The sequence below is a fragment of the Eptatretus burgeri genome, chromosome 17 (assembly GCF_056783735.1).
Source record: "Eptatretus burgeri isolate ZD-2024b chromosome 17, Ebu_testis_v1, whole genome shotgun sequence".
Lineage (NCBI taxonomy): Eukaryota > Metazoa > Chordata > Myxini > Myxiniformes > Myxinidae > Eptatretus > Eptatretus burgeri.
The window spans coordinates 3522623-3546796 of record NC_140977.1 but is presented as its reverse complement, the minus strand read 5'-3'; the positions used below and the strand labels follow the sequence as shown (position 1 = coordinate 3546796).

General features: G+C 47.8%; 2 protein-coding genes across 3 annotated transcripts in view; both read left to right on the top strand.

The window, feature by feature from the left end:
• Positions 1-24174, top strand: part of INTS9 (integrator complex subunit 9) — a 30194-nt gene that overhangs the window by 1270 nt on the left and 4750 nt on the right. The window contains exons 2-16 of one of the 2 annotated variants that reach the window (XM_085862770.1): positions 2331-2458; positions 6151-6211; positions 6673-6735; positions 7043-7182; positions 8138-8224; positions 8353-8473; positions 10763-10897; positions 11013-11124; positions 11551-11731; positions 12733-12793; positions 14991-15162; positions 15476-15600; positions 15701-15868; positions 16424-16522; positions 17123-17248. In XM_085862770.1, coding sequence (XP_085718896.1) covers positions 2331-2458; positions 6151-6211; positions 6673-6735; positions 7043-7182; positions 8138-8224; positions 8353-8473; positions 10763-10897; positions 11013-11124; positions 11551-11731; positions 12733-12793; positions 14991-15162; positions 15476-15600; positions 15701-15868; positions 16424-16522; positions 17123-17248 — 1779 coding nt within the window. Of the gene's footprint in view, positions 1-2326; positions 2459-6150; positions 6212-6672; positions 6736-7042; positions 7183-8137; positions 8225-8352; positions 8474-10762; positions 10898-11012; positions 11125-11550; positions 11732-12732; positions 12794-14990; positions 15163-15475; positions 15601-15700; positions 15869-16423; positions 16523-17122; positions 17249-24174 lie in introns of those variants that run through there. The other variant, XM_085862771.1, reaches the window with a different exon arrangement.
• On the top strand, positions 9-795 carry LOC147009129 (uncharacterized; the record flags this gene model as incomplete). Its single annotated transcript, XM_085862947.1, has 1 exon — positions 9-795. A coding segment is annotated over one exon (645 nt), but the record flags the coding sequence as incomplete, so codon positions are not given.

Genomic DNA, 24174 nt, shown 5'->3' with positions numbered 1-24174 from the left:
CATCACCATCATCACCACCACCACCACCACCTTCCTCACCATCATCACCGCCACCACCACCACCTTCCTCACCATCATCACCGCCACTACCACCTTCCTCACCATCATCACCGCCGCCACCACCACCTTCCTCACCATCATCACCGCCACCACAACCTTCCTCACCATCATCACCGCCACCACCACCTTCCTCACCATCATCACCGCCACCACCACCACCTTCCTCACCATCATCCCCGCCACCACCACCACCTTCCTCACCATCATCCCCGTCACTACCACCTTCCTTACCATCATCACCGCCGCCACCACCACCTTCCTTACCATCATCACCGCCGCCACCACCACCTTCCTTACCATCATCACCGCCGCCACCACCACCTTCCTCACCATCATCACCACCACCACCTTCCTTACCATCATCACCGCCACTACCACCTTCCTCACCATCATCCCCACCACCACCAGCTTGGTCACTATCATCACCACCACCACCACCTTCCTCACCATCATCACCGCCACTACCACCTTCCTCACCATCATCACCGCCACTACCACCTTCCTCACCATCATCACCGCCACTACCACCTTCCTTACCATCATCACCGCCACCACCACCTTCCTCACCATCATCACCACCACCACCACCATGATCACCGCCACTACCACCTTCCTCACCATCATCACCACCACCACCAGCTTGGTCACCGTCATCACTGTTATGTCGTCAACATGCAGACCACCACTTCCACTGTTATCATCATTACACCGATAACCACCACAACTGTTGGCGTTACCCTGACCACTGTCACTATTCTCATTTCCACCACCACCTTCCTCACCACCACCACCACCATCACAACCACCGCCGGAACCACAATTATCACCACCACCGCCGGAACCACAATAATCACCACCACCATCAGAACCACAATAATTACCACTACCACCGGAACCACAATTATCACCACCACCGCCGGAACCACATTTATCACCACCACCGCCGGAACCACAATAATCACCACCACCACCGGAACCACAATAACCACCACCACCACCGGAACCACAATTATCACCACCACCGCCGGAACCACAATTATCACCACCACCGCCGGAACCACAATTATCACCACCACTGCCGGAACCACAATAATCACCACCACCACCGGAACCACAATTATCACCACCACTGCCGGAACCACAATTATCACCACCACTGCCGGAACCACAATAATCACCAGCACCACCAGAACCACAATAATCACCACTACCACTGGAACCACAATTATCACTACAACCACCGCCAGAACCACAATTATTATCACCTATGCCGGAACCACGATAATTATCATCACCACCACCAAAACCACGTTAATTATCATCACCACCACAGGAACCACGATAATTATCACCACCACAGGAACCACGATAATTATCACCACCTCTGCCAGAACCATAAACATCTCCATCAATGCCAGGACCAAAATATTCCCTCCCCCCCCCTCCTCCTCCCCCCCACACTCTGTCATGGCCACCCCTACCACGCTGTTATGCTGTTGTCACCCCCCCCCACCGCTCCGCTGTTGATTGTTGTCATGGCCCCACCACCTACACTGTTGACTGTCGTCGCCGCACCCCACGCTGTCGTCATTTTTATTGCCACCCCCTCCCTCCCCCCTAACCTTCCATATAAACTTCATCTCTACCCTCCGTTGTCATTGCGCGTTGTTGTCATCGCCACCCTGTGTTATTGTCATTTACAATCACCATTGTCATCACCAACACAAGATTTTCATCAACATAATCACCACCACCAGTGCTATCATTGACATAAGCTCAATTAATACTATCATTGTTATTATTGTCAGCATCACCACAACCATTATCAGCGCTATCACTGTCTATCACGACGTCCACTATCATCATCCCCACCACCCCACCTTTATCATCATCACCACCACAATCATTGTCACAACCTTAATACTATCATCCCCACTATCATTGCCATTATTATCATCACCACTGTGATCATTATTATTGGCAGCGCCGCTATCATCATCCCCACCACTTCAACTGTTATCACCACCACCGCACTTTTATCATCACGACCGCAAACATTGTCGCCATCAGCACTGGTATTATTATCACCACCACCACAGTTATCAACATTATCTTCACTGCCACCACTGTAATTATCACCACCACCACCAATGATATCATCGTCATGAACACCTCTGCCATGACCGCCACTGTTGCCATGACTTCCACTGCTATACCATCACCACTAAATTGCCTGCGCACCTGGCTATGTTCTTGTGACTTGTGTGCAGTACTCGCTGTCCGGTCACCCGAGTTTGCCGTGCTACATTCTCAAGTTCAAGTTCACCACCATCATGCTGGACTGTGCGCTCGACATGTCCTCGGCGATGCACTTTCTGCCTCTCACACTTGTTCATAGGTACGTGTCCGACATGAACGGCACAGCACGTTCCAGCGCGATTGATTTGCCTCAGGACGACCTCATCACAAGCCAATCCACAGCTCTGGGAACATTTTTCTTCGCTTGGAAATGAGGAAAATGAGGGAAAAGATCGGTTTTTTTTGCACCGAATCGAGTATTTATGGTTAAAAGAGAAGGGAGAGCATCGAAGATGCAATTTTATTCATTTATTTCGACTTTCTCTGAGCATCCAACACTCTGCACTCGGCGTGATTGATTATTTTCACCAATTTCACGTGCGTACGTCGTTTTGGGATCACAAAGACTGCTTGCATGTCCGTGCGTGGCTCAAGCAGTTCGGGCATTCCTTCTCTTCGCGCGTCGCTCATCCGACCGTCCGTGAGAACCTGCTTTGTCTTTCCCCACCTGAAGCTCGTGACAAAATGTCCGCTCCGATCCATCGTGGCTGTTGGCTTGTCCGTACGTACGAAGTGCAACAACAACGTATATGTGTGACGTCGTCTCGTGGATTTGACGTGTTCCTCGCGGACAGGCTGTCGCTGCTCCTACGGCTGGCAGCGAGTGTCCTGGAAGCTTCGGTGGAAAGAGAGTGGCATCTCCATATGTGGGAGCATTGTGTGCTAGCCCATGGGTCGCCCAGACGGCTCAGATGGCATAGCACTGGTACGGTTCACGAGAGGACCTGGGTTCGATTCCTGGTTTGGGCGTGTAATTTTGCCACGTTTTCATACGTTTGTTTGCCCCTTTCATTGATAATTGCATCGTAGTCGTGTTTCCAATCCTATCGTGTTTTGTTCCTTTTCGAGAACAAGTTGGAAACTTTTTATTTATTTATGTTTTTTTAATTGTTAATGATAAATAAAAAATAAATAAATAAATAAATAAATTGTACTCCAACCAAGTAAATGGAAGTTTTAAAAAAAATAAATAAATGAGTAAACCCCCACATTCCCTGAAATACAGACTTTAAAATGGTGTAAATGTGGGATTTTGTTCTCCCCATGCTGAAGCCAGAATGCTCATGGTGTTTCCCCGCTGGACGGCCAAGTTCGGTCGCTGCTTGAACCAGACCAGTTGTCTTGTATCACCAGTGGATGCGACGAGCCTTCTTACCGATATCACTAATGATGTCGGACGTAGATCGGCCATACGCTCCGGTTGTTTCGATGGCGATTGGTTCGAATAAATAAGTTTGGCTGAGGCCGGCGTAGTTATTGCGTTTCAGAACTTCGGCATCGGTGGCAGCCGCTACAGCCATTGAGGCTGTATTGTAAACGTGTGATTTGGCAAAAGTGTCTACACAAGTGCAATCGCAGGTTATGCTTTTCCCATTCTTGTATGGCACGATGGTCAAACCATCCGGGCGGGTGTTTACACCGAGGGGTTCCAAGACAGATGGTATCCCTGCCCCATAAACGGCACGTTTGACCACGTCGTTTAAGGCCGAATGTCTAAAAGATTGACCGGCACTGAAACGGCACGACAGACCATGGTGTCCAAGTTTATCCATCGTACTGCCGCATCGACAATTATGGCGCTCACAGACTGATGCTCCAACTCATAATGCACCCGCAACCCATAAAGACTCAGGGTCAAGCCGTGTTCCCAAAGAGCGAACAGGAACTGCATGAAGCCGCATCCCGCTTTCTTTAGTGGCTGCGGCCAAAAGATGGTCTCTGGTGACCTGATCCACACTGTTCAACAGGCTAACAAAAGACACTTGCCACCTCAACGTCCCATGCTTTTTTGGCTAAGGCGGGACAGGCCTTCGGGTTCGCAAACACTGATATGGGCTGAACTGCATGACAACACCGCCACTGTCAACTACCCCGTATGCACAAAACCGCTTACGTGGGACAGAACAGCATCGACTAAGGGGTGGACTGCCAGCAATTAGGATATGAAGCCAGGGAGAGCGATATCAATAGCCCTCCTGAAACCCAGACTGCCCTGCTTAACTGAGAGCATAGCTTGCATCCAAGCAGAATCGTTGAAAGCAACATTGGAGATTTTTATGAACAGTTTCGCAAACGGTGCGGTCAAAAGCTCCAAGCTGTGCCCCATTCAGGTAGGAGGGAGACGCACGCAAGATATACAGGAGCTTGGGCAGGGCGAAACAGTTTTTGAGCAGCACAAATGCTTCGTGTGCATCAATTTGCTCCAAACGGCCTGCCAGACCGAACAAGTCGTCGTGCTTCTCGATAATAGCTTTGGGCGAAGGCCTCAGGGAGATCGGAGCACCAAGAGGAGTACAGTCGTTGATCAAAACGATATAATATCAGGGAGCACTGCCTTAAATCTTCAGAAAAAGATTGGACTGCGGCTTTGGTCGCGAGACAGCGCAAGGTATTGCTCACATTGATCGGACGAACACCACCGTCCTTGGTTAGAACAAATAAATTTGCACTGAAAAAAAAGAAACAGGACGCATGGCTTCGGAAACGTCTCCCCGCAGAACCTTGTTAATGAGCATGGTAAGAGAAGAGAGTAAGCGGCCCCCTCATCGGCAGATTCCTTGCCCAAAAGAGCCTGAAGATGTACCGGTCTGAGCCCATCGGGGTCCGCAGCTAACCCAGATGGAAAATAAGGTTGACCGCGATTCGGACGGAATGCTCAGAAAGAACCACCGGAGTGGCTAATTCACCGTTGGACGTGGCCAGTAGGTTGAGGTCAGGCGGCGCAGCCGGGTGTTTGGCTTTGAGGGCTTCGGTCATTTCGGCTGATTGTGGGGGCATGCCCCTCACAAGACGCCGACTCCCTGATGGTCCCCTTGATATCCATGTTGGCAAATTTGGCTTTCACCCTTCTGTTCATACGTTGAGAGTTATCGGCTTATGAGGCTTAATTGTGGAGTTGCCAGAAAGGACGACTGGAAGCGGTGGCAAGACGTCCAATGCCAAAAAAATGGCCACCTGATGCTTGGCTTCAGGAGTCGATTAAACATCAGGGGAGTCCGGAACCTCTTTATCAGGCACACTAAAGCCAAAGTAATAAAAAAACAAGGAGGAGATACCACACCAAGGAGGCCTGGTTCTCGAGGACAACGTTACGGAGAAGTTTGCCAAGAGCATCGGCGACAGTGATACGAGCACCCCTGGGTACTTTACAGAGTTCCCTATAATTATTACGACATCTCAATAAGTAGGTGGAAAAGTCCATTGGTTGGGCCGGGATATCCGGGGGGGGGGGCTTTGGTGCAATCGCAAGGCAGGCATGGCCTGACCAATTGGTCATAAGCATCTGGCGCCCAGACAATTTAACACACGAATAGTGGGAATAAGAATGACATAATCGGCACAGAATGGAATGCTTCCTCATGTTGGTGAGCTTACATTTGGAGCATAGAGGAGTAATAATCGAGACGACCGTCCCAGTGGCCACCAAGTGCATGTCACTGTCGTCGCTGGAAACGGTGGCATCGCCAGTGGCCACCAAGCTCCCGTCGATATCAACATTGGCTTCAGTAGCACTGTGCCAGTGACCAGCCGCCCATCGTTGTCATCGCTTGTGCCGGCCACCACTTACAATGGCTGACCTCTTGCTTCATCCCGACAGATCCTGTTTGTGTTTCCGTTCCTCTGCCGGCACTGTGTTGCTCTTTATCTCCTTTTTCCATCTCTCTCCGTTTTGTCTCTCCTGTGCTCCCCTTGCCCTTGACATCACAACACCCATTGGTGTTCCCGGGACAGCCCCCGACTCGCCAAGCTGCACAACTGGAGCTCCAAGGATGGAAACAAAGCCGTGGAAAAGGTTTGTCAGCTTTGGTTCGACATCCATCGGAAACCGGGTGCGAGTCACAGTGTAATCGCGTAACTTTTGGGATTTGAGTTCCCTTTCTGCACTTGGAATGACAAATTTACCCGTTTATTTTAACCTTTAAATGCATGTACAATTTGAGGTTGTTCTACACTTTTGGTGAACACCTGCACACCTCCAAAAGAACACCTGTCTGGACTTGTACGATATCTACTCCACTGGTGCACACAAAAGGGTTGAGGATGTGGTTTGGGAAATGGGAAAGACGGGAGGAGACGAAGGAAAAGGGGGATGGAAAAAATTCCAATAAGGATTGTGTGTGTGTGGTGTGGTGTGGTGCCTACTCGTAAGGTAGGGTTAAGGAGTCAAAAAGGGCCACAAACTACATTTGATACCTTTTGAGCACATTGACATGTAGTTACACCACGTGGTGGTATTGTGCGCTTGTCCCTCAGGAACTGAAGGAGTGTGCTGGCAGATTGTTTGTGGACTCTGCTCCTGAATTCCTCGTACCGGAGGTAGGGCTGACGAGGCACGGTACGCGTAACGCCGAAGTATCGCCTGGAATGCAATAATTGCTACTCGGACAGGATTAATCCCTTCGTGCTCAACCCGATCGGTATTGGCGGTGGGACCCCTCCAATGTGGCTTCCTTTAAATGCTGCTAAATTTGGTCCGTCCTTCACCATCATGTATCTGAATCCTTGGAAGGTCGTGTCCTACGAAATCGGACTCGTGTCATCGATCGTTTGAAGATCGATCCCGTTGCTGCACCGCGTACATCATTTGACGACCTGTGGAACATGACTCGCGTGTCCCCCACAGAAGGACCTTCTCGACCTGTCGACGGTCGATGCAATCCTGATATCGAACTACCACTGCATGCTGGCGCTGCCCTACATCACCGAGCGATCGGGGTTCTCTGGACCCGTTTTCGCCACCGAGCCCACGTTGCAGATCGGTCGGTGAGTTTGACAAGTGCTCTGACACTGTACCATGTTTACTTCATTTCATTACACGCACGCTTTTTGAGACTAAGTGAAACGGTGGTTGTGGGGGGGGGGATATTGTAATCGGTAGCGGTCTGGTGAATGATATGAAAAAAAAAAGTGTGGGCCTACCTTCCAATTTCCTTTCATGATGGACATCCCGACCTGCGCTCGTTTTTGCGATCTCTCTCTCATTTAGTGAGAGGGTTTCCGCGAAATCCGCTCATCCGGCGTGCTTGGCTGTTCCGCCATTGGAACCTCGGAGCAAACACAAATCGGGGAAAAAAGAGGAATTCAACGGAGTTGTGCGGCACAGTTCACTCCAGAGCAAAGTGGGTAATCCCTGCTTCTGGATTAGGCCTACGACATTCGAGCGATCAGTTTGATAGATCGCAAACTTTAAACGGATGGAGAAACCATGGTTTTGATGGAAACAAACAAACAGAAAACCCCCAAAACAGCACAGGCCTAGTTCGCAGTTTAGTGAAATTTGTTTTGTCCTTCTTTCTAACTCGGCGGAAGCAGCCGGTGGCGTGCTGTTCCATGCGTGCACGTGGAGCACCAGCTTCTATGGAGAGCACTGTCTATTTACCGAGTACTAATGTCAATCGGTTGAAAGGACAAAATGGAGGGTTTTGCTTGTAGCACCGACGAATGAGGCTTTGACAAAAAGGGGACTATCGGAACCCGTAGGGCATTCAGGAACCTTCCTGGCCTCACCCATTTAGCGCTTGATGATGTGAGCGAGTGCAGTATTCGTCCGAAGCGTTTGTTTGTGAGGGATGAAAGCGGAGCGGTGATACGATCCTCGGGTTTGAGGAGGTATCCTGTGGTACGAGTACTCCGTTGGTGTTTAATCGAGAGATGAACACTCTCCGTACCTCGGATTTCATGCTTTGTTTGATTTGAGATCACGTGTTGCGTCCTGCAGGCAGCTGATGGAGGAGCTTGTAACGCTGATCGAAAGAGTGCCCAAACCTCGTGCCTCATCGAAATGGAAGAACAAGGATGTTCTCCGGTACTCGTGTCTCTCATCCGTCCACTTCCCATCTCCATTCAATTTGTTTTCACTTATTTTTATGCTGGATTAATTTGGCATTCTCTCACCCCTCCCTCTGCCCCCCCCCAAAACCCCACAAACTACAGCTCTCTTCCAAGTCCCTTGAAGGATGCACAGGACATTTGGTCGTGGAGGCAATGTTACAGTCTCCAGGAAGTTAATTCGGCGCTCAGCAAAGTCCGTCTCGTCGGTTTCTCACAGAAGAACGTGAGCCTGGGAGAGTATCATCTATCTATAATTCCAGCAGTGTGTGTGTGTGTGTGTGTGTGTGTGTGTGTGTGTGTGTGTGTGTGTGTGTGTGTGTGTGTGTGTGTGTGTGTGTGTGTGTGTGTGTGTGTGTGTGTGTGTGTGTGTCAGCTGTTTCTCGACAACCACTGGTCCGATCTAATTGAAACTTGCCAGCTATATTGCTGGGGACTTGAGTATGTGCCTTTTCAAGGTTTGATATTAATCAGACACGTGGTTCCCAAGTTATGGCCATTTATTTACCAAACCAATGACAGGACACGTTGCTGCATAGGTGTGGCCGATGGGGAAAGGGCGCCATTTCGTTACCAATGACAGGACACGTTGCTGCGTAGGCGTGGCCGATAGGGAAAGGGCGCCTTAGTTACCAATGACAGGACACGTTGCTTGGCGTTTTGCACCCACAGTATCTATCTTCTATCAATCTATAATTCCAGCAATCTCTGTTTGTTTGCCTTTCAAAAGGTTTGAAATTAATCGGACAAGTGGTTCCCAAGTTATGGCCAAGTTAGAGCGCGTTCCCCATTACGGGTTACAACGTACGGACTTCCGGAAAGTGATGACTTACTGTATTCTAATAATTTCTCGATTTCTTATGCGCATTTATAGATAAACACAATGCCCCAATCCAGTCGTCATTTACGAGAGCGAAGGAACGGACTGTGTGGTTGTTGTTTCTGGCACGCGGTTTGAATTTTTTTTTGTTTTTGCACGTACGGCCACGCACGTACGGCCACGCACGTACGGGCACGCGAGAGCGAAGGAACAGCCTGTGTGGTTGTTTCTGGCACGCGGTTTGAACGTTTTTTTTTTTCTTTGCACGTACGGCCACGCACGTACGGGCACGCGAGAGCAAAGGAACGGCCTGTGCGGTTGTTTCTGGCACACGGTTTGAACGTTTTTTTTTTTTTTTTGCACGTACGGCCACGCACGTACGGGCACGCGAGAGCGAAGGAACAGCCTGTGTGGTTGTTTCTGGCACGCGGTTTGAACGTTTTTTTTTTTCTTTGCACGTACGGCCACGCACGTACGGGCACGCGAGAGCAAAGGAACGGCCTGTGTGGTTGTTTCTGGCACACGGTTTGAACGTTTTTTTTTTTTTTCTTTGCACGTACGGCCACGCACGTACGGGCACGCGAGAGCAAAGGAACGGCCTGTGTGGTTGTTTCTGGCACGCGGTTTGAACGTTTTTTTTTTCTTTCTTTCTTTGCACGTACGGCCACGCACGTACGGGCACGCACTAGTTTGATTAATAGGAGTAATTGTTTGACGTGATTTGCAAAAGGCAAGTCGGATCCAGTATCGTCTGGCTAATATCACACAGTAAGAATCGCGACGGAACTGGTAAGCATTGAACGCGCCGCTTGACGCGTTGGGATCGCGAAGCCCTCCTGTGTGACTCAGAGAGAGAAAAGGACGGAGTGAGCCTCGCGGTTTAGGGAACAGAGATCCATCTGCCTGCACCGCTTTGTCCCAACCACTCCAGCACTCGGAGCCAATCCTTGTCATTAAACTATGCGATGTAAATTGCACTCGTCTCATTCCCGCTAAGACCCCCAAGGTCCGGAGTCACTGCTCGCCTCCACTCATTCGTTCCCATTTTTTTCCCCACCTATGGAAACAGCTTCCATATTCTCTTTGGTCTCATTCTTTATCCAGGCAGCTGTTCATCGCCATCTCAGGTCTTCCCCCATCCAGGACCATGGTCTTTCCTACCCCCCCCCCCACTCCCTCTCCATGCCCACCTCTTTCCCAAGTTTCCAGCTTTTCCTTCCTGTCTTCCCACATCCTTTATTTCTCCATGTCTCCCTCTACTTTGTCTCGCTACTCTACTGTTGGTGTATTTAACCCCCTTCCCCCCTCACCCCCCCCCCCACTTCGTCTGTTCATTTTGCTCTGTTGCATCCTGATCCATTCTATGTTCTAGCTCCTTCATGAGCCTCGACTTTGTGCACAAAAAAAGACTTTGAGAACAATATTGTAAAGAGAGTAAATTAAAGGTTTCCTCGATTTGAGAAAACTACACCTGAGGGTACAGAGAACGTTGTCATTTTATAGGAATATGCACTTTAACCCCGAGCCACCTCCTCCTCTCCCACATTCCTTAAAAGGGTCGGTTATAATGAGACCGTGAGAACTCCGTTTAGTTCCGAACGTTAATTTGGTTCCCCAGGGTGACCCATTTGGCCCAATGTCCACTTAAGCTGGCTGATTGTACGAATGGTGGCTTTGCTAATTGTGTGCCCACAGGAACTGTTTGGTGCTGTTTATGTGACACCGTTGAGCTCCGGGTACTGCCTCGGTAGTTGCAATTGGCTCATCCAGTCGGAGTACGAAAGAGTCGCCTACATGGCGAGTTCGTCGCTCTTCACCACGCATCCACAGGTACGTCGTTTCGATGTCTCCGCCGATCGACCACTCCGCGCGAGTTTTTATCCTCTCGCCTCCGTTCAGTATGCACGTGCGTACGACGACCCGCTCTTGTGCCGTGCGTCCCCAGCCGATGGATCAAGCCCCCTTGCGAGGTTGCGACGTGCTCCTGCTCACCGGGCTCACCCAATTCCCCACGGCGAACCCCGACAGCATGCTCGGGGAGTTCTGCAGCAACCTCGGTGAGGAGTACACGGTTATCCCTGCACGTTTTAGCATTAGACCCGGATGATAGATGTGCTTCAGTCTTGGAATAACACGACCTGACGTTGATCCCACTGTCCGATCTTGTCGCTGCAAAGATCCGACATAACAGTTCAATTCCAAATATAGGCCTTCAGGCCGAAACCCTAGTCACATCATCAAAAGGTATTGGTTAGTCTGGTTTCGTGTCAGCATTGCAACACTAGTTTGGTTAATATCATAAGTAGAACTTCATAATATCGAGTGTTCAATTATTATTATTATTATTTTTTTAAGTTTGAAGAGGAAATACAGGAGTTAAAAGTCCATATTTGGTGCTTCCGGGTGTTGCATGATGTCGATCGTCGAAGAGAATCCAAGCCTATTTTGTTTTCATGGTCTGAGTATCTCTCCTGTTTTCCCAGCGGTGACGGTGCGAGGTGGAGGAAGCGTGCTCGTTCCCTGCTATCCCTCGGGAGTCATTTACGACCTCCTGGAATGCCTGGCTCAGTACCTGGACTCCGCGGGCCTTTCGGGCACCCCCCTCTACTTCCTGTCGCCCGTCGCCAGCAGCTCACTCGAGTTCTCTCAGATCTTCTCGGAGTGGTGATCTCCTGCAGCTGCCCCATTCACCGTCACGCACATCCACTCGGCGGACTCAACGCCACCTCACCTCCATCATTAAAACCATTACATTTTGCAACTTCGATTTTGCACAACCTTTGGCTAAGTGACGAGTAAAGGTTGTTGCCGAGTGTAAGTAGAGTGTGAAATCGCTGGTTCGTTCAGGTGAATCCGACCTGGTTTGGGAAGTCTGCATTTCGTGCGATCTGGTTCTTCTTGCCCAGACTTTTCAGAGACGAACAAAAGGCGTCGCACCTTCACAAATTGCCCCATCTTTTGGCTTGACCGTTGTCCGTCGAACCGATCCCATTCCGCTCTGTACCGGCGTTTCCTCCCCCTCTCTGGAACTCAGACGCACGAGTTTTCATCCCGAAGAATGAACAGATCACCTTCTCGACGAGGTGACATGCCAGCTCCACGGCTCACAAACTGCCAAACTGCACGGTTCGGCGTGCTCTACTTGCTGTATGAACACAGGCGGTTGTGTCTCGAGCTTCACATAGCTCTTCTATTCGTATTTAGACAATCTATATAAATAAAAGGACGCTGTCTGTCCCAATTTGTACCTGCTCTCTCACCGCTTTGCTCAGACAGACAGACAGGTCCATTCTCCATCCCAGTTTCTTAGTTCTTGTACATTGTGTTGTTCGTGTCCAACATTGCAGTCACACCGGAGTCTGTGTTTCCACGTGCGGAGACTTGTATGACGTACACAGAGATCAATGGTTTTTTTGTTTTTTTTGTCAACGAGCCATCGATGTTATTGGTATCTGGATGAAGGTTCCGACGTATTGTTGAATAATTATTTGTTTATTTATGCACAGCGTCTCTTCCGCGACGTCAAGTAGAACGTAAATTATTTTGGATGACGACTTGTGTTGATGCTTTTTCACTCGGGTGTAAAATACGTCTTGGAATTGCGCTTAAAGAACCTTGAAGTTTATTCATGAGGAAGATTCTTGGACTTTGCTTTTGTTTTTCAGGCTCTGCCGTTCCAAACAGTCCAAGGCTTACCTGCCAGAACCTCCTTTCATCCATGCAGAGGTAAGAGCGCAAATTTAGCCTTTACTCGCAGGACGGCTCAGATGTTCCGTGCCTGGCCAAACATTATCTGCGCTTGGTTTACCGTATTTTCCGGTGGATTAACCGCACCCATGTTTTTCACCCTCAAAATAAACTGATATACTGATCATTTTATTGTCTGATCTACATCGAAATACGTTTGTACATTAACTTTGAACAAACGAAGTGACGGAGGTATCAACATGCTTACTCCCATGCGTGCTTAATTTCATCTAACGGTCTTATTCTCATTTTCAAGAAGAGAGGAGAGGATACCAATAAGTTTTTTTTGTTGTTGTTGTTGTTGTTGTTGTTGTTCCTTGAAAAAGGAAGAAAAGGGATTCATACCGGTACTGTACATATTTCTTGTGGATTTGCGGCACTAAAAAAAGGGCCGTTTGAGTTTGATGAAGCTTTTCAGCTGAACCCAATGAAAACCTCGTCAACGCTTTCCTCGTCGGTGAGAGCACGTAACTCCTCCTCCGAATCAAGGTGGAGCAAGTCCATGTCGCTGTCACCATCATTTGCAGCCTCCTCCTCCTCCTAAATGATGTCGTCTTCTGTGCCGTCCATCTTTTTTGGAGATGCAGCATTTCAGAAATTCTCGCTTGATGATGTCCGACGGTACTTCCTCGCACACCTTGGCAATCCAGCTGCAGATCATCGGAAGGCCAACCTCTCTCATCCTCCCGCTCTCGGTGTGAATCTTCTCCCCACTTGTTATCCAGTTGGACCAGCAGCGACGTAGCCCGTCCTTGAGCGACTTGATGGACACATCAAGGGGCTGCAGGAGCGATTTCATGCCGCGAGGGATGACGACGAGATCGGTGTTCGTCCGATGGAGCAGCGCTTTGGTTTCCTCGGTCTTGACAACTGAACTCATCCAGGACCAGCATGCTCCGTCGTCGGGAGAGACCGCTATCCGACCTACTACTCCAAACTGTGCGCACCCATTCCTGGACTCGTCCCTCCTCTACACACCCCTTCTGCTGCGCACGAACAATGACACCGGCTGGAAACTTGTCTTTGGGTATTGTGTTCCGCTTGAACACGACATGCGCGGGACGCTTGCCACCGTCTGCGGTGCAGGTGAGCATGACGGTGAATCGGTCCTTCTCGTGATCAGTAATGTTGATCGTCAGATTGCGCGCAAGCATATTTGAGGTGGGTTTCCGCACGCGGTTATTAAAATTCCATACAAACTCTGAATCTGAACCGATTTTCAAAATTTAAATGGAGGACTTGAGCCAAAGAGCAGTTCCCACTGCTAAAAAAAAAAATACGAAACAAGAAAGTGTTCATTTGGAATATAATTGAAATTCAGCATTGATCTTTTTTTTTAAGATTGATTTTTTTTTCTCTTTTCTAAACCCGTGAATTAACCGCATCCCCGACTTGCATCTTGCTTTTGTCGATTAAAAAAAATAAAAATAAAAAAGTGGTTTATACACCAGAAAATACAATACTCGTGTTTTTCGACGGTTTTTGAGGATCCTGAAAGAGCGGAATGGAAGAGTGTAAAGGGTCAACTGACGGAAGATTGTGTGAAGAGGGAACGGTAGTACACGAGAGACACCGTTAATGTCGTCGAGAGGAGGTTGAGATTCCACAGAATCTCGGAGAGACAGAGGTGATGCTGTGGCACCAGCGCGTAGGGGAAAGAAGTACTCCATTGGGCTCTGGACAAAAGGCCTTGGAGACTGTGAGTAGTTCTGATTTCCCAAGGAAAGACTCGGATCAACGGAGGTATGCTATGGGGTTGGCTCAGGAAAGGTCATGGCTTACGGCGAGGCTTACAGACTGAACCTCTGTCAGTGGCTGACGATGAAAATAGATAGGTGGATTCGGTTTGTGACGATCCTTTCAGAGTGGCAGGGTAAGAATGTGAGATGTGTCAGGAATCGAGATATTCCCTGGTGCCTTGTGAAGCGTGGTTTACCATAGTGTACCCATACTGTGGTGAAATTGCCAATCCCAGCACTGCTCCAATGGGAAGGCAAAAATATTCGAGTAGTTTCAGTATTTGTGAATAATCAAAGGTATGGCCATGATGCCTTGTGTGTTCCATTAACTCTGCAGGTCGTGTGTGTGTGTGTGTGTGTGTGTGTGTGTGTGTGTGTGTGTGTGTGTGTGTGTGTGTGTGTGTGTGTGTGTGTGTGTGTGTGTACGCGTACCACAGCTCCTGCATTCCAACAGACTCAAACACTTCGCCAGCATCCACGGGGATTTCAGCACGGAATTTCGACAGCCGTGCGTGGTGTTTGCAGGACACCCGTCCCTCCGATGTGGAGATGCCGTTCATTTCATGGAACTATGGGGTCGCTCGAGCCTCAATACAGTCATCTTTACAGGCAAGTTGCATCCCTCATGCCTGGGCTGCCTTTGCAGTCATCTCGTTTAGCCGACTTGCCGAACCCTCTATCCTGCACATCTTCAGTGAAAATACGATCGATCCTTCTCTCTCTCTCTCTCTCTCTCTAGTTTTTTTTTTTTTACAGAAACCAAGTTAGCACTGATGGAAGTTACAGGATGTACGTCTAAAGCTTCCTCCTCCTCCTCGTTCTCATTGGCGATGGTCCTTGAGCCATAAACGAAACGTGTTGCTCTGCTCTTTATACTCGAGCATGAATGTGTCATCTCACACCTACCTTCGTGCTCCCGCAGAACCGGGCTTTAACCATCTGGACGCATTGGCACCATTTCAGCCCCTTGCAATGAAAGCTGTTCATTGTCCTATAGACACGGGACTGAACTTCCCGCAGGTTTCCAAGCTTTTAAAGGACATACAGGTACGTACTTGATACGCGCACAGGCCAGCGAGACTGGTGGGCGTCAAAATCTTCTCATGTGGTCTCGCGTGTACCTTTTCGTTAATGCTTTTCCTTGCAGCCCGTCCATGTGATATGCCCGGAGCAGTACACTGCTCCCCCTGCTGCGCACCCCCATCGCTCGGACCTGCAGCTCGAGCGACAACCACCCCCATGCACGATGCGCCGTGCTGAGGCCCTCGCCCTGCCCGTGCGGAGGCGCTATGAACGTGTGGAGCTCAGCCCAGAGGTGGACCTTTGCAAGCAAGCTTGGGAACATTTTTTTGGGGGTGTTTGTGAATCTCTTGGCACAGTAAACCTCAGTAACATTATTGCTGCCTGCAGAAAAGAAGCTAGCCCCTAGAGCAGCGATCTCCATTGTTTTTTTTTAGAGGCGGGTCACTTTTGCCGATAAGACATTAGTGTGAGAGCCGCCACCACCTGCACGACTACCTAATGGCTGCTATTAGGCCCCACCTCCACATACTCTTCTTTGTTGTGGTTAACTGGGCTACAAGCACAATTGTTTGTATGCTGCAACCATATCTTGATGTAGTGATGTTACTTTTATGCTTCACATTGTAACACTCATTTGAATCCATTGGGTCAAGTTGTTAGTATTCATGGTGGATTGTGACGGGATGTTTTCACAATTGTGTATCAGCCGTACGTCAGGGGCCGCACTTTAGGCCACCAGTTGCTCACGGGCCGTGCAATGAAGAACAGGGCACTCGAGTGTTTATAAATAATTTGGTAGAAAGAGCAGTAACGATCCTCGACCCCACAACCCTACCGATACCCGCAGGTTGCCGAATCCTTGATTCCATCGGAGGTGAAACCGGGAATCTCCGTAGCAACCGTAATGGCTTCACTATCGACACGTGACAACAAACACGTCCTGCAGGTAGAAATCTGCTTTTGTGACATCTTTCATCATTACTGACGAGCAGGGACCTGCGGAACATCCGCGCAATGTAAAATGTGACTTCAACTCCTCAAGTCCTCAGCCTCGGCCCTCCCAACCCCGAGTCCACAACCTCGGCCCTCCCACTCCAAGCCTTCAACTCTTCAACCCCCATCACCACAATTCATAAACCGAAAGGCCTCAACCTCCCCCTCCCAAGTCTGCCCCTATCTTTGCTCCCCTCTCCTCCCAACCCAAACTCTCTGTCCTACCTCCCTCCTCCCCCCCCTCTCCTCCTCTTTTGCCCTCATAAATGGAAAAGGGGATTCCCACATCGCTCTTCCATATTCTTCATTACTTCATCAAAACAGCAGATTATTTCACTCTTTTCTCTTCCCTAACATGACATCACCGACTTCACAGAAATCGTGATCGAAACAGCAACAGTAACACAAATACTACCCCTCACCCCCCTCCCCCTTTACCTTGTATGTTGTGATACCTGTGTCATACCTCAAACTTTCTCCTTTACTTGATACCTAAATATCATGATTTTAATAACTATTTTATTCCTAACAAAGTTCAATCTCTTTTCACTAGCCCCTACCCAAGACCCCTGCGTCATCCGCAAAGAAACGGAAGCGAGGAGAGGTCTTAGCCAGAATGCCTCAACCCCTGCTCTGGGGAAGCGTTTCGATCGATCGGCTGCTGCAGAGCCTGGAAAAGGTGCGGACATTATCCAATTTCTTCAATACCCGGTTTGGACTCGTACTTTGCACCGAGCGAGTCACTGGGTTTGAAAATCGTTTTGGGAAAAGGTTTAAATGCCATCGACTGGGTCTTCCGGTCACGTTGTTATTTTTGTTTGAAATCTGGTTGTTGTGCTGAGATGCGTCTTGCCAGCCACACGATTGGTTGAAAGTTTGAGAGAGAGACAAACAGACAGACAGACCTTTAGTAGACTGTGACTCGTTATACCTGGTCGGCTGCATTGTACTCAGAGGTGCTGGGCATGTACGTCTTTAGTAGTACAAATACATAAAGAAAGAGGGATGTTCAAATCATTCCACAAATGAAATACTCATCGGTTGAAGAAATAGCAGCTCTTTTTTTTTTTTTTTTTCTTTTTCTTTGTTCTCGATAATGCAAGTATATACGATTAGAAAAAAAAGATTTCATTGCGCAGGTATATGTGGGGAAAATGACGAGCCGAGACTGGGAAGCGGCCGGGGAAAGAGAGCGGCATTTCCTGATGTGGGAGAATCGCGTGCTCAGCCGGTTGGTGTCCAATATGGCAGGGCACTGATGCGGCACGACCGGAGGACGTGGCTGCGATTCCCGGTCTGAGCTCGTAATTTCCCCCACATATAACTCTGTTTGTTTTCCTGTTCATTTATATAATTCCAATGTATATAATCTAATATGAAAAGCTCTTTCGAAACCACTGAATGACTGATTAATGTTAAAGATCGGTGCCTTCCGGGTGACGGAGAAAGCTGAAATTTAGCGTGCCGATGGACGTCGAAGCTGATACGCCGGGGGGAAAAAAAATCGCAGAATCGTCGGACAACATCCATCAATGAAAATATAAATAAATGGAAAAACAAATGCAGGTGAGCGACCCGAAACAATAGGGAAACACATTTCGTTTGCTTGCACAATGTGTAAGCACACCCCGCTAGTAGTATATATATATATATATGTGTGTAGTAGTATATATATACATATATATTTAAATAATCTTGTGAGTGGATGTATCGTAAAGTTCCCTCCTCGAAGATTTCCATCCCCTCGGTACAAATCCTCTTCCAAAAATCTTTTTGTCACTTGGTGTGGAATGATATGATTTCTACATCCCGATTTGACTTGACACGGGTCACAACAACAACATAATTTATCATAGCTAACGTGCGTGCGTGCGTGTGTTTTAAAAAAAAAAGTAAAGGTGTCGATGTTCATGGAAGAGCAGAACATGACTGTGCAGTTGATCGACACAACATGGGGCAACGGGGTGCGAAGGGACAAATCTGATTCACCCTAGCAAAAGGCAAACATCTGCAGGTGGAGGGTGAAAACAGGGTCGAAGCAGGTGTGGTGATGCTCAGTAGGGATAATGGGAGAGACCACAAGGTGGCGGTGTCGTGGGTGTAGTAATGCTCAGTCGTGGAAATGGGAGGGACCTTGCGATGGTGATGGACAGCAGACAAAATCCTGCAGGGAAGAGCTTGGGACAATGGACTCCGGAAGACGGTTACACGGGTGAGAAAAGGCGGGTATGTGATGAAATGGAGTCGAACGTTTAGTTTAGATTTGGGGACGGACAGGCGTGACTGTTATTTTATAAATTACATTATTTATCTATTTTTTTCCCCAATTACCATGAAACCACTCAACTTTAAACGTGCAATTTTCACAACGCAGAGACTTCGCTCGTATGGCCGAGTATTTTTGGCCAATCGTACACATCGAGGTGTGTCTTTTGTAAAATGTTTTCGATCAATCTTTTTAGCCAGCAAGGTGTGGTTCAGCTGGACTATTTAGATCGACACTCGTGTGTGTGTGTGTGTGTGTGTGTGTGTGTGTGTGTGTGTGTGTGTGTGTGTGTGTGTGTGTGTGTGTGTGTGTGTGTGTGTGTGTGTGTGTGTGTGTGTGTGTGTGTGTGTGTGTGTGTGTGTGCGCACGCGCGCAAGTTGCTGTTGTTGCCTGCCATCTCCACATGTGGGTGGGTTTCAGGAGGTGAAACAGAGACCGATCAGGTCTCAAAGTATCCGTGTGTGTGTGTGTGTGTGTGTGTGTGTGTGTGTGTGTGTGTGTGTGTGTGTGTGTGTGTCTTGTTGATTGGAATCTACATATGTGGGTTTCAGAATGTGGAATTGAGTCCTCCAAGGGTGGGCTCAAAGTATCCACCTTCATTTCAGTAAGGGGGTCACGATTCACGGATCAAGATGTGAAGTTTTCTGTTCGCAAAGTTTTGTACCGAGGGCTCTCTTCAGGATCGTTACTGAGCCACAGACAGCTTCCAACTGGAGTTTGTTTGTAATGATATTCCCAGGGATGGTTTTGAATATCTCTGGGAGGTTTTTCGTCATCATTCCCGTAGCTCCAGCTTTCACTAGAACAAATTTGGCATTCTTCAGCTTCCAGGATTTTCTCACTTCATGCTTGAGGTCTTGATATTTGATCATTTTCTTGATTTCTGCATCGTTTAGTCCAAAATCACCAGTATTAATACCTCACCTAGCAATACCACCTTCTCTCTTTTTTTTTTTTTTGTACCGAAGTATGACATCTGGTTGTATTGCTTTGTTTTTGATGTTCACGCTGAATGGGATCATAAGGTCGTACGTGAGCTTTTGGTACGTTCATGTTTTCAGTGATTTCTTTTGGTTCATTTTCCCACAAATTTTCTGGAACTTGAACATCAAAGTTTTTTTGCATATGTGCCAGCGGATTACATTACAAGCTGTGTTGTGTCATTGTGTGTACAGCTGTTCTGACATTGTGTGTGTGTGTGTGTGTTTTTTATTTCAGTCTTTAAGCATAACATATCATTCTCTTTGCTAATACCACCTCCACTCCTCACCTTTCTAACTTTTTTTTTTTTTTTTTTTTTTTTTCTCTCTCACTCTCTCTCTCTCTCTCTCTCTCTCTCTCTCTCTCTCTCTCTCTCTCTCTCTCTCTCTCTCTCTCTCTCTCTCTCTCTCTCTCTCTCTCTCTCTCTCTCTCTCTCTCTCTCTCTCTCTCTCTCTCTCTCTCTCTCTCTCTCTCTCTCTCTCTCTCTCTCTCTCTCTCTCTCTTCGCGCCCCTCCCTCCCTCCCGCTGTGTATCGCAACGTTTGGTGAGGCGTCATTCTCCCCACCTCCCTCCCCCTTCCTCGCTCTTCCTTCCCTCCTCCCTCTCCTCTCCTTTCCTTCCATATTCTCCCCTCCCTTCCCTCCATCCTCTCCCCTCCCTACCCTCTCTTCCTCTCTCTCTCTCCCCTCTCTTACTCTCTCTCCCTCCCCTCCCTCCTCTCCCCCCCCCCACCTTAGTATACCTGTCAGCGAAGCGATGGGTTGTATTTGCTAGTACATATACATATAATGCTTTATAAAAAGCCCAATTTTTTGGGGGGATTTCAACTTTCCATACCTACATAATTTGTGAGATTGTGAACTCTGATCGTCAAATAACTTCAGACGTAGATCGGCAAAGGAGTCACGTGACCTCTCAAATGCGTGAATCGATCATTCTTCAAAAACCTCAAAGAGTACAAACACAGTCGATACATTGATTACCACCTTCGCTAACTTCTCCATATCTACACCATGCAAACATTTTAATCCGCATTCATGTTCTGTCCCTTGATGGAATAACATTCAATATCGTCTCCCCAAAAGCATGACAATAATATTATGTTCAATTTTGTTGATGTTTCTGTTCAATATTTTGTAACTTGATAAATAAAACGTTTGTCTCTAAATATGTGCTTAACTGTGGCAGTGCAATAGATGTATGTTAGATCCCAGGCAACACCGGGTACATTTGTGGGAAGAGGTAGGGGGAGGGGGGAGGTCAGGTGATAGGTGGCAGGGGAATGCCTGTGAGAAGGGAGGGGAAGCGGTGGGATGAAGGATCCGGCGTTGCCCGGCAATGCTGAATACCTTTGCTACTAAATAATAAAGGTGTGCGTCTTGCTCTGTTAAAAAAAAATAAAAAAATCCCATCACATCCTGGGTTTGTATCTGAACAGGTTTGTTGTTTTCCTCCATTACTTTAAGTAACGGTGATAGATGTGTTCAAAATGGTAATGGCAGTCACCATATGGTGAATTGATAACTGAATTAACTGCATTCCCCTTCCATTTTTAATGCCATAATTACTAACCAAATGATTCACAAGTTCATGGTGGGTGTTTCATGTTTATTTATTTATAATCATGAATCGATGACTCGTACCTTGGCTCATGATGCCAGTTTCCCAGTACTATCCCATGTAATGTCGCTTTCTCCATTTATTATTGCTAGGCCTCCCCCTATAGCATAGGGGGAGGCTGATTGCTGTTGTAGGGTTTCTTTCTACAATTGGCACCCCCAATTTTTAATGACACCACAGAGTTTTAGACCCCCCCCACTCCCACCTTCTAATCCATCCATCTATCCATCCATTGGGACCATCCTCTGTGCAGAGCGTTGGTGCTGCTTAAGCAGTCTCCTTGACTATTGGGTACTATCCTGGGCGGGTCACCACTCCAACACAGGATCACAGCATGCAGGCACTCATTTTGCCGACCTCGGAAGGATGACAGGCAGAGTCAACCCCACCTGGTATTAATTCAACAGCCGAGTGGGATTTGAACTCAGGATCCTAGGATCCCAAGCCCACCACCCGAACCATTAAGCCAACACCAGGCAACACCAGACCCCCCCCCCCAGGAGTACAAAACCACCATTCATAAAATCGTTATTACTCAAAGCACCCATATCTTGTGTGAATGGTCGGGGGTTGGGGGGGGGGTTATGTTCTTATCCTTATTAAAACGTGTAATTCCAAACACCTCACTGTCCTGTAAACGGTGGAGACTTGTAATACCCTCTCCCACCTGGAGGCGACGCTACACAATACACATTTACATCGAGAATTTGCGTCAACCCACCCCCCCCCTAAGACCACCGGAAAAAAAGATAAAAACACCCCAATACACTAAATGGGGTCGTGCTGATCCTACACAGCAAGTCTGGATGCAGTCGGCCTAGAACACGAGGAGGAGCGCGACAAACAAACACAAACAAACGCACACCGGTGCATGAATAATTGTAAAGATTATTACTTTTTTATTCCCACGCACTCAACACTACAAATTTCCAAACTGTATCAATTTCCAAGTTGCATCTCGGAGCTGGCTGGGACTTTCGGAATGAAATTTTGCATCAATAATAATGGGAATATGAAGTATTTGGGGTTGAACTAATTTTTGACCTTGACCTAATTAAGGTCATGACTTGATAATAGACGTTTTAACATTTTTCACCAAAACCCGACTAAATTTGTCCGATCGGTACAAAATGGCCCTCATTCGATGGCCGAGGCCCCAGAGCAAGGGTCAGCAACGTACGGCACATGTGCCGTGAGTGGCACGCACAATAAAACTCTTAACGGTGAAGAAATTAAGTTGGAAAACAAAAAACAAAACTCGATTAACTCCGCTTGACTGCTCTGTCAATCTCTACAATGGAATATAATGACAGCCATTGTTGAGTCACAGGAAATCTCACGATGAGTGCAACTGATCACGTGTGTTGTTTGTTGGACAAAATGGCGGTTCCTAAAAAAAGCAAAGTTCGATGTGCACTCATTTCAACCCTCTTGGAGAGACAAAGACTGATTTGTCCAACATAAAGACCACGCTGTTTGTACTCTATGTTGAGAGAGCGTTGTTTGCCACACATCGCGTATCCAACGACATTTTCAGACAAAGCATTGGAAACGCTTCAAGGATCAGGCGGACAAGGCTGAGTCAATCAAACGGACCATAGCGACGTACAGAAAGCAAAGCAGTGTCTTTACTAACGTCTGCGTCAGTAAAAATCAAGTCACAGAGGGAAGTTGCAAAACCACACAATGTGGTGCAAAACATGGAAAGCCATTTACAGACGGGGAATATATCAAAGAGGCTTTTTTTTTCAGTTGTTCCGATGTTTTGTTGAATGGTTTTCCCAATAAAGACACAATGATCTCCAGAATTAAACACCTGCCTGTGTCTGCCGGATCAATGGAGAGACGCATAATCAAAATGGCAGAAAACGTTAACAAACAACAGACGGCGGTGTAAAAAAAGATGCAGTGGTATTTTGCGTCACGCTTGATGAGTGTGGATACAAATGACGTACCGCGGTTAGCAGCCGTTGTGAGATACTGTGACTCAGACAGAGTTCGAGAAGAGCAATGCTGTCTTAAAGCCACGCATGGCACACCGACAGGGGAAGATGTAGCGAAGATGTTTGTTCATCATTTTGAGGAATTGACAGAGAAAAACATTTTCTGTAACAGACGCGGTGCCCCTGCAGTGGTCGGAAAACAGAAGGGATTTGTAAAGATCGTCGAGGATCAAATTGGCCGCCCGACGGTAAATTTTCATTGTATTATTCATCACGAAAATCTTTGTGCCAAGAGATTAGTAACGTGATGACTACAGTGGTGAAGATGATGAATTTTCTTGTTGCTCGATCTGCCTTGACGCACAGGCAGTTTCACGCTCTGCTTGAGGAAATGTACAATGCATGCAAGGACATTCCGCTTCACAGCAATGTTCCTTGGCTAAGCCGTGGGAAGGTTTTGGCATGCTTTGTGGACTCTAGATGCAATCAGAAACTTTTTGTCAGAAAATGGTCAAAACTACCCCAAACTGATTGATGAAAAATGGCTCGTGAAACTAATGTTTCCAACTGACATCACCGCGCATTTAAACAAACTCAACCTCTGTCTGCAGAGTGCAGGCCAAACTGTTATGGATCTTTTTTGAAACGTGGAAGGCATTTCTTGCGGAACTTCCTTCAACTTAAACAACGATCGACGCATCGCACCGTCAATGTAGCTGAGGTTGGAATGGACACTCAAGAACTCGCGTCAGAATTTTCTGTCAGATTTCAAGACTGCCAACGTTTTGTCCCGAT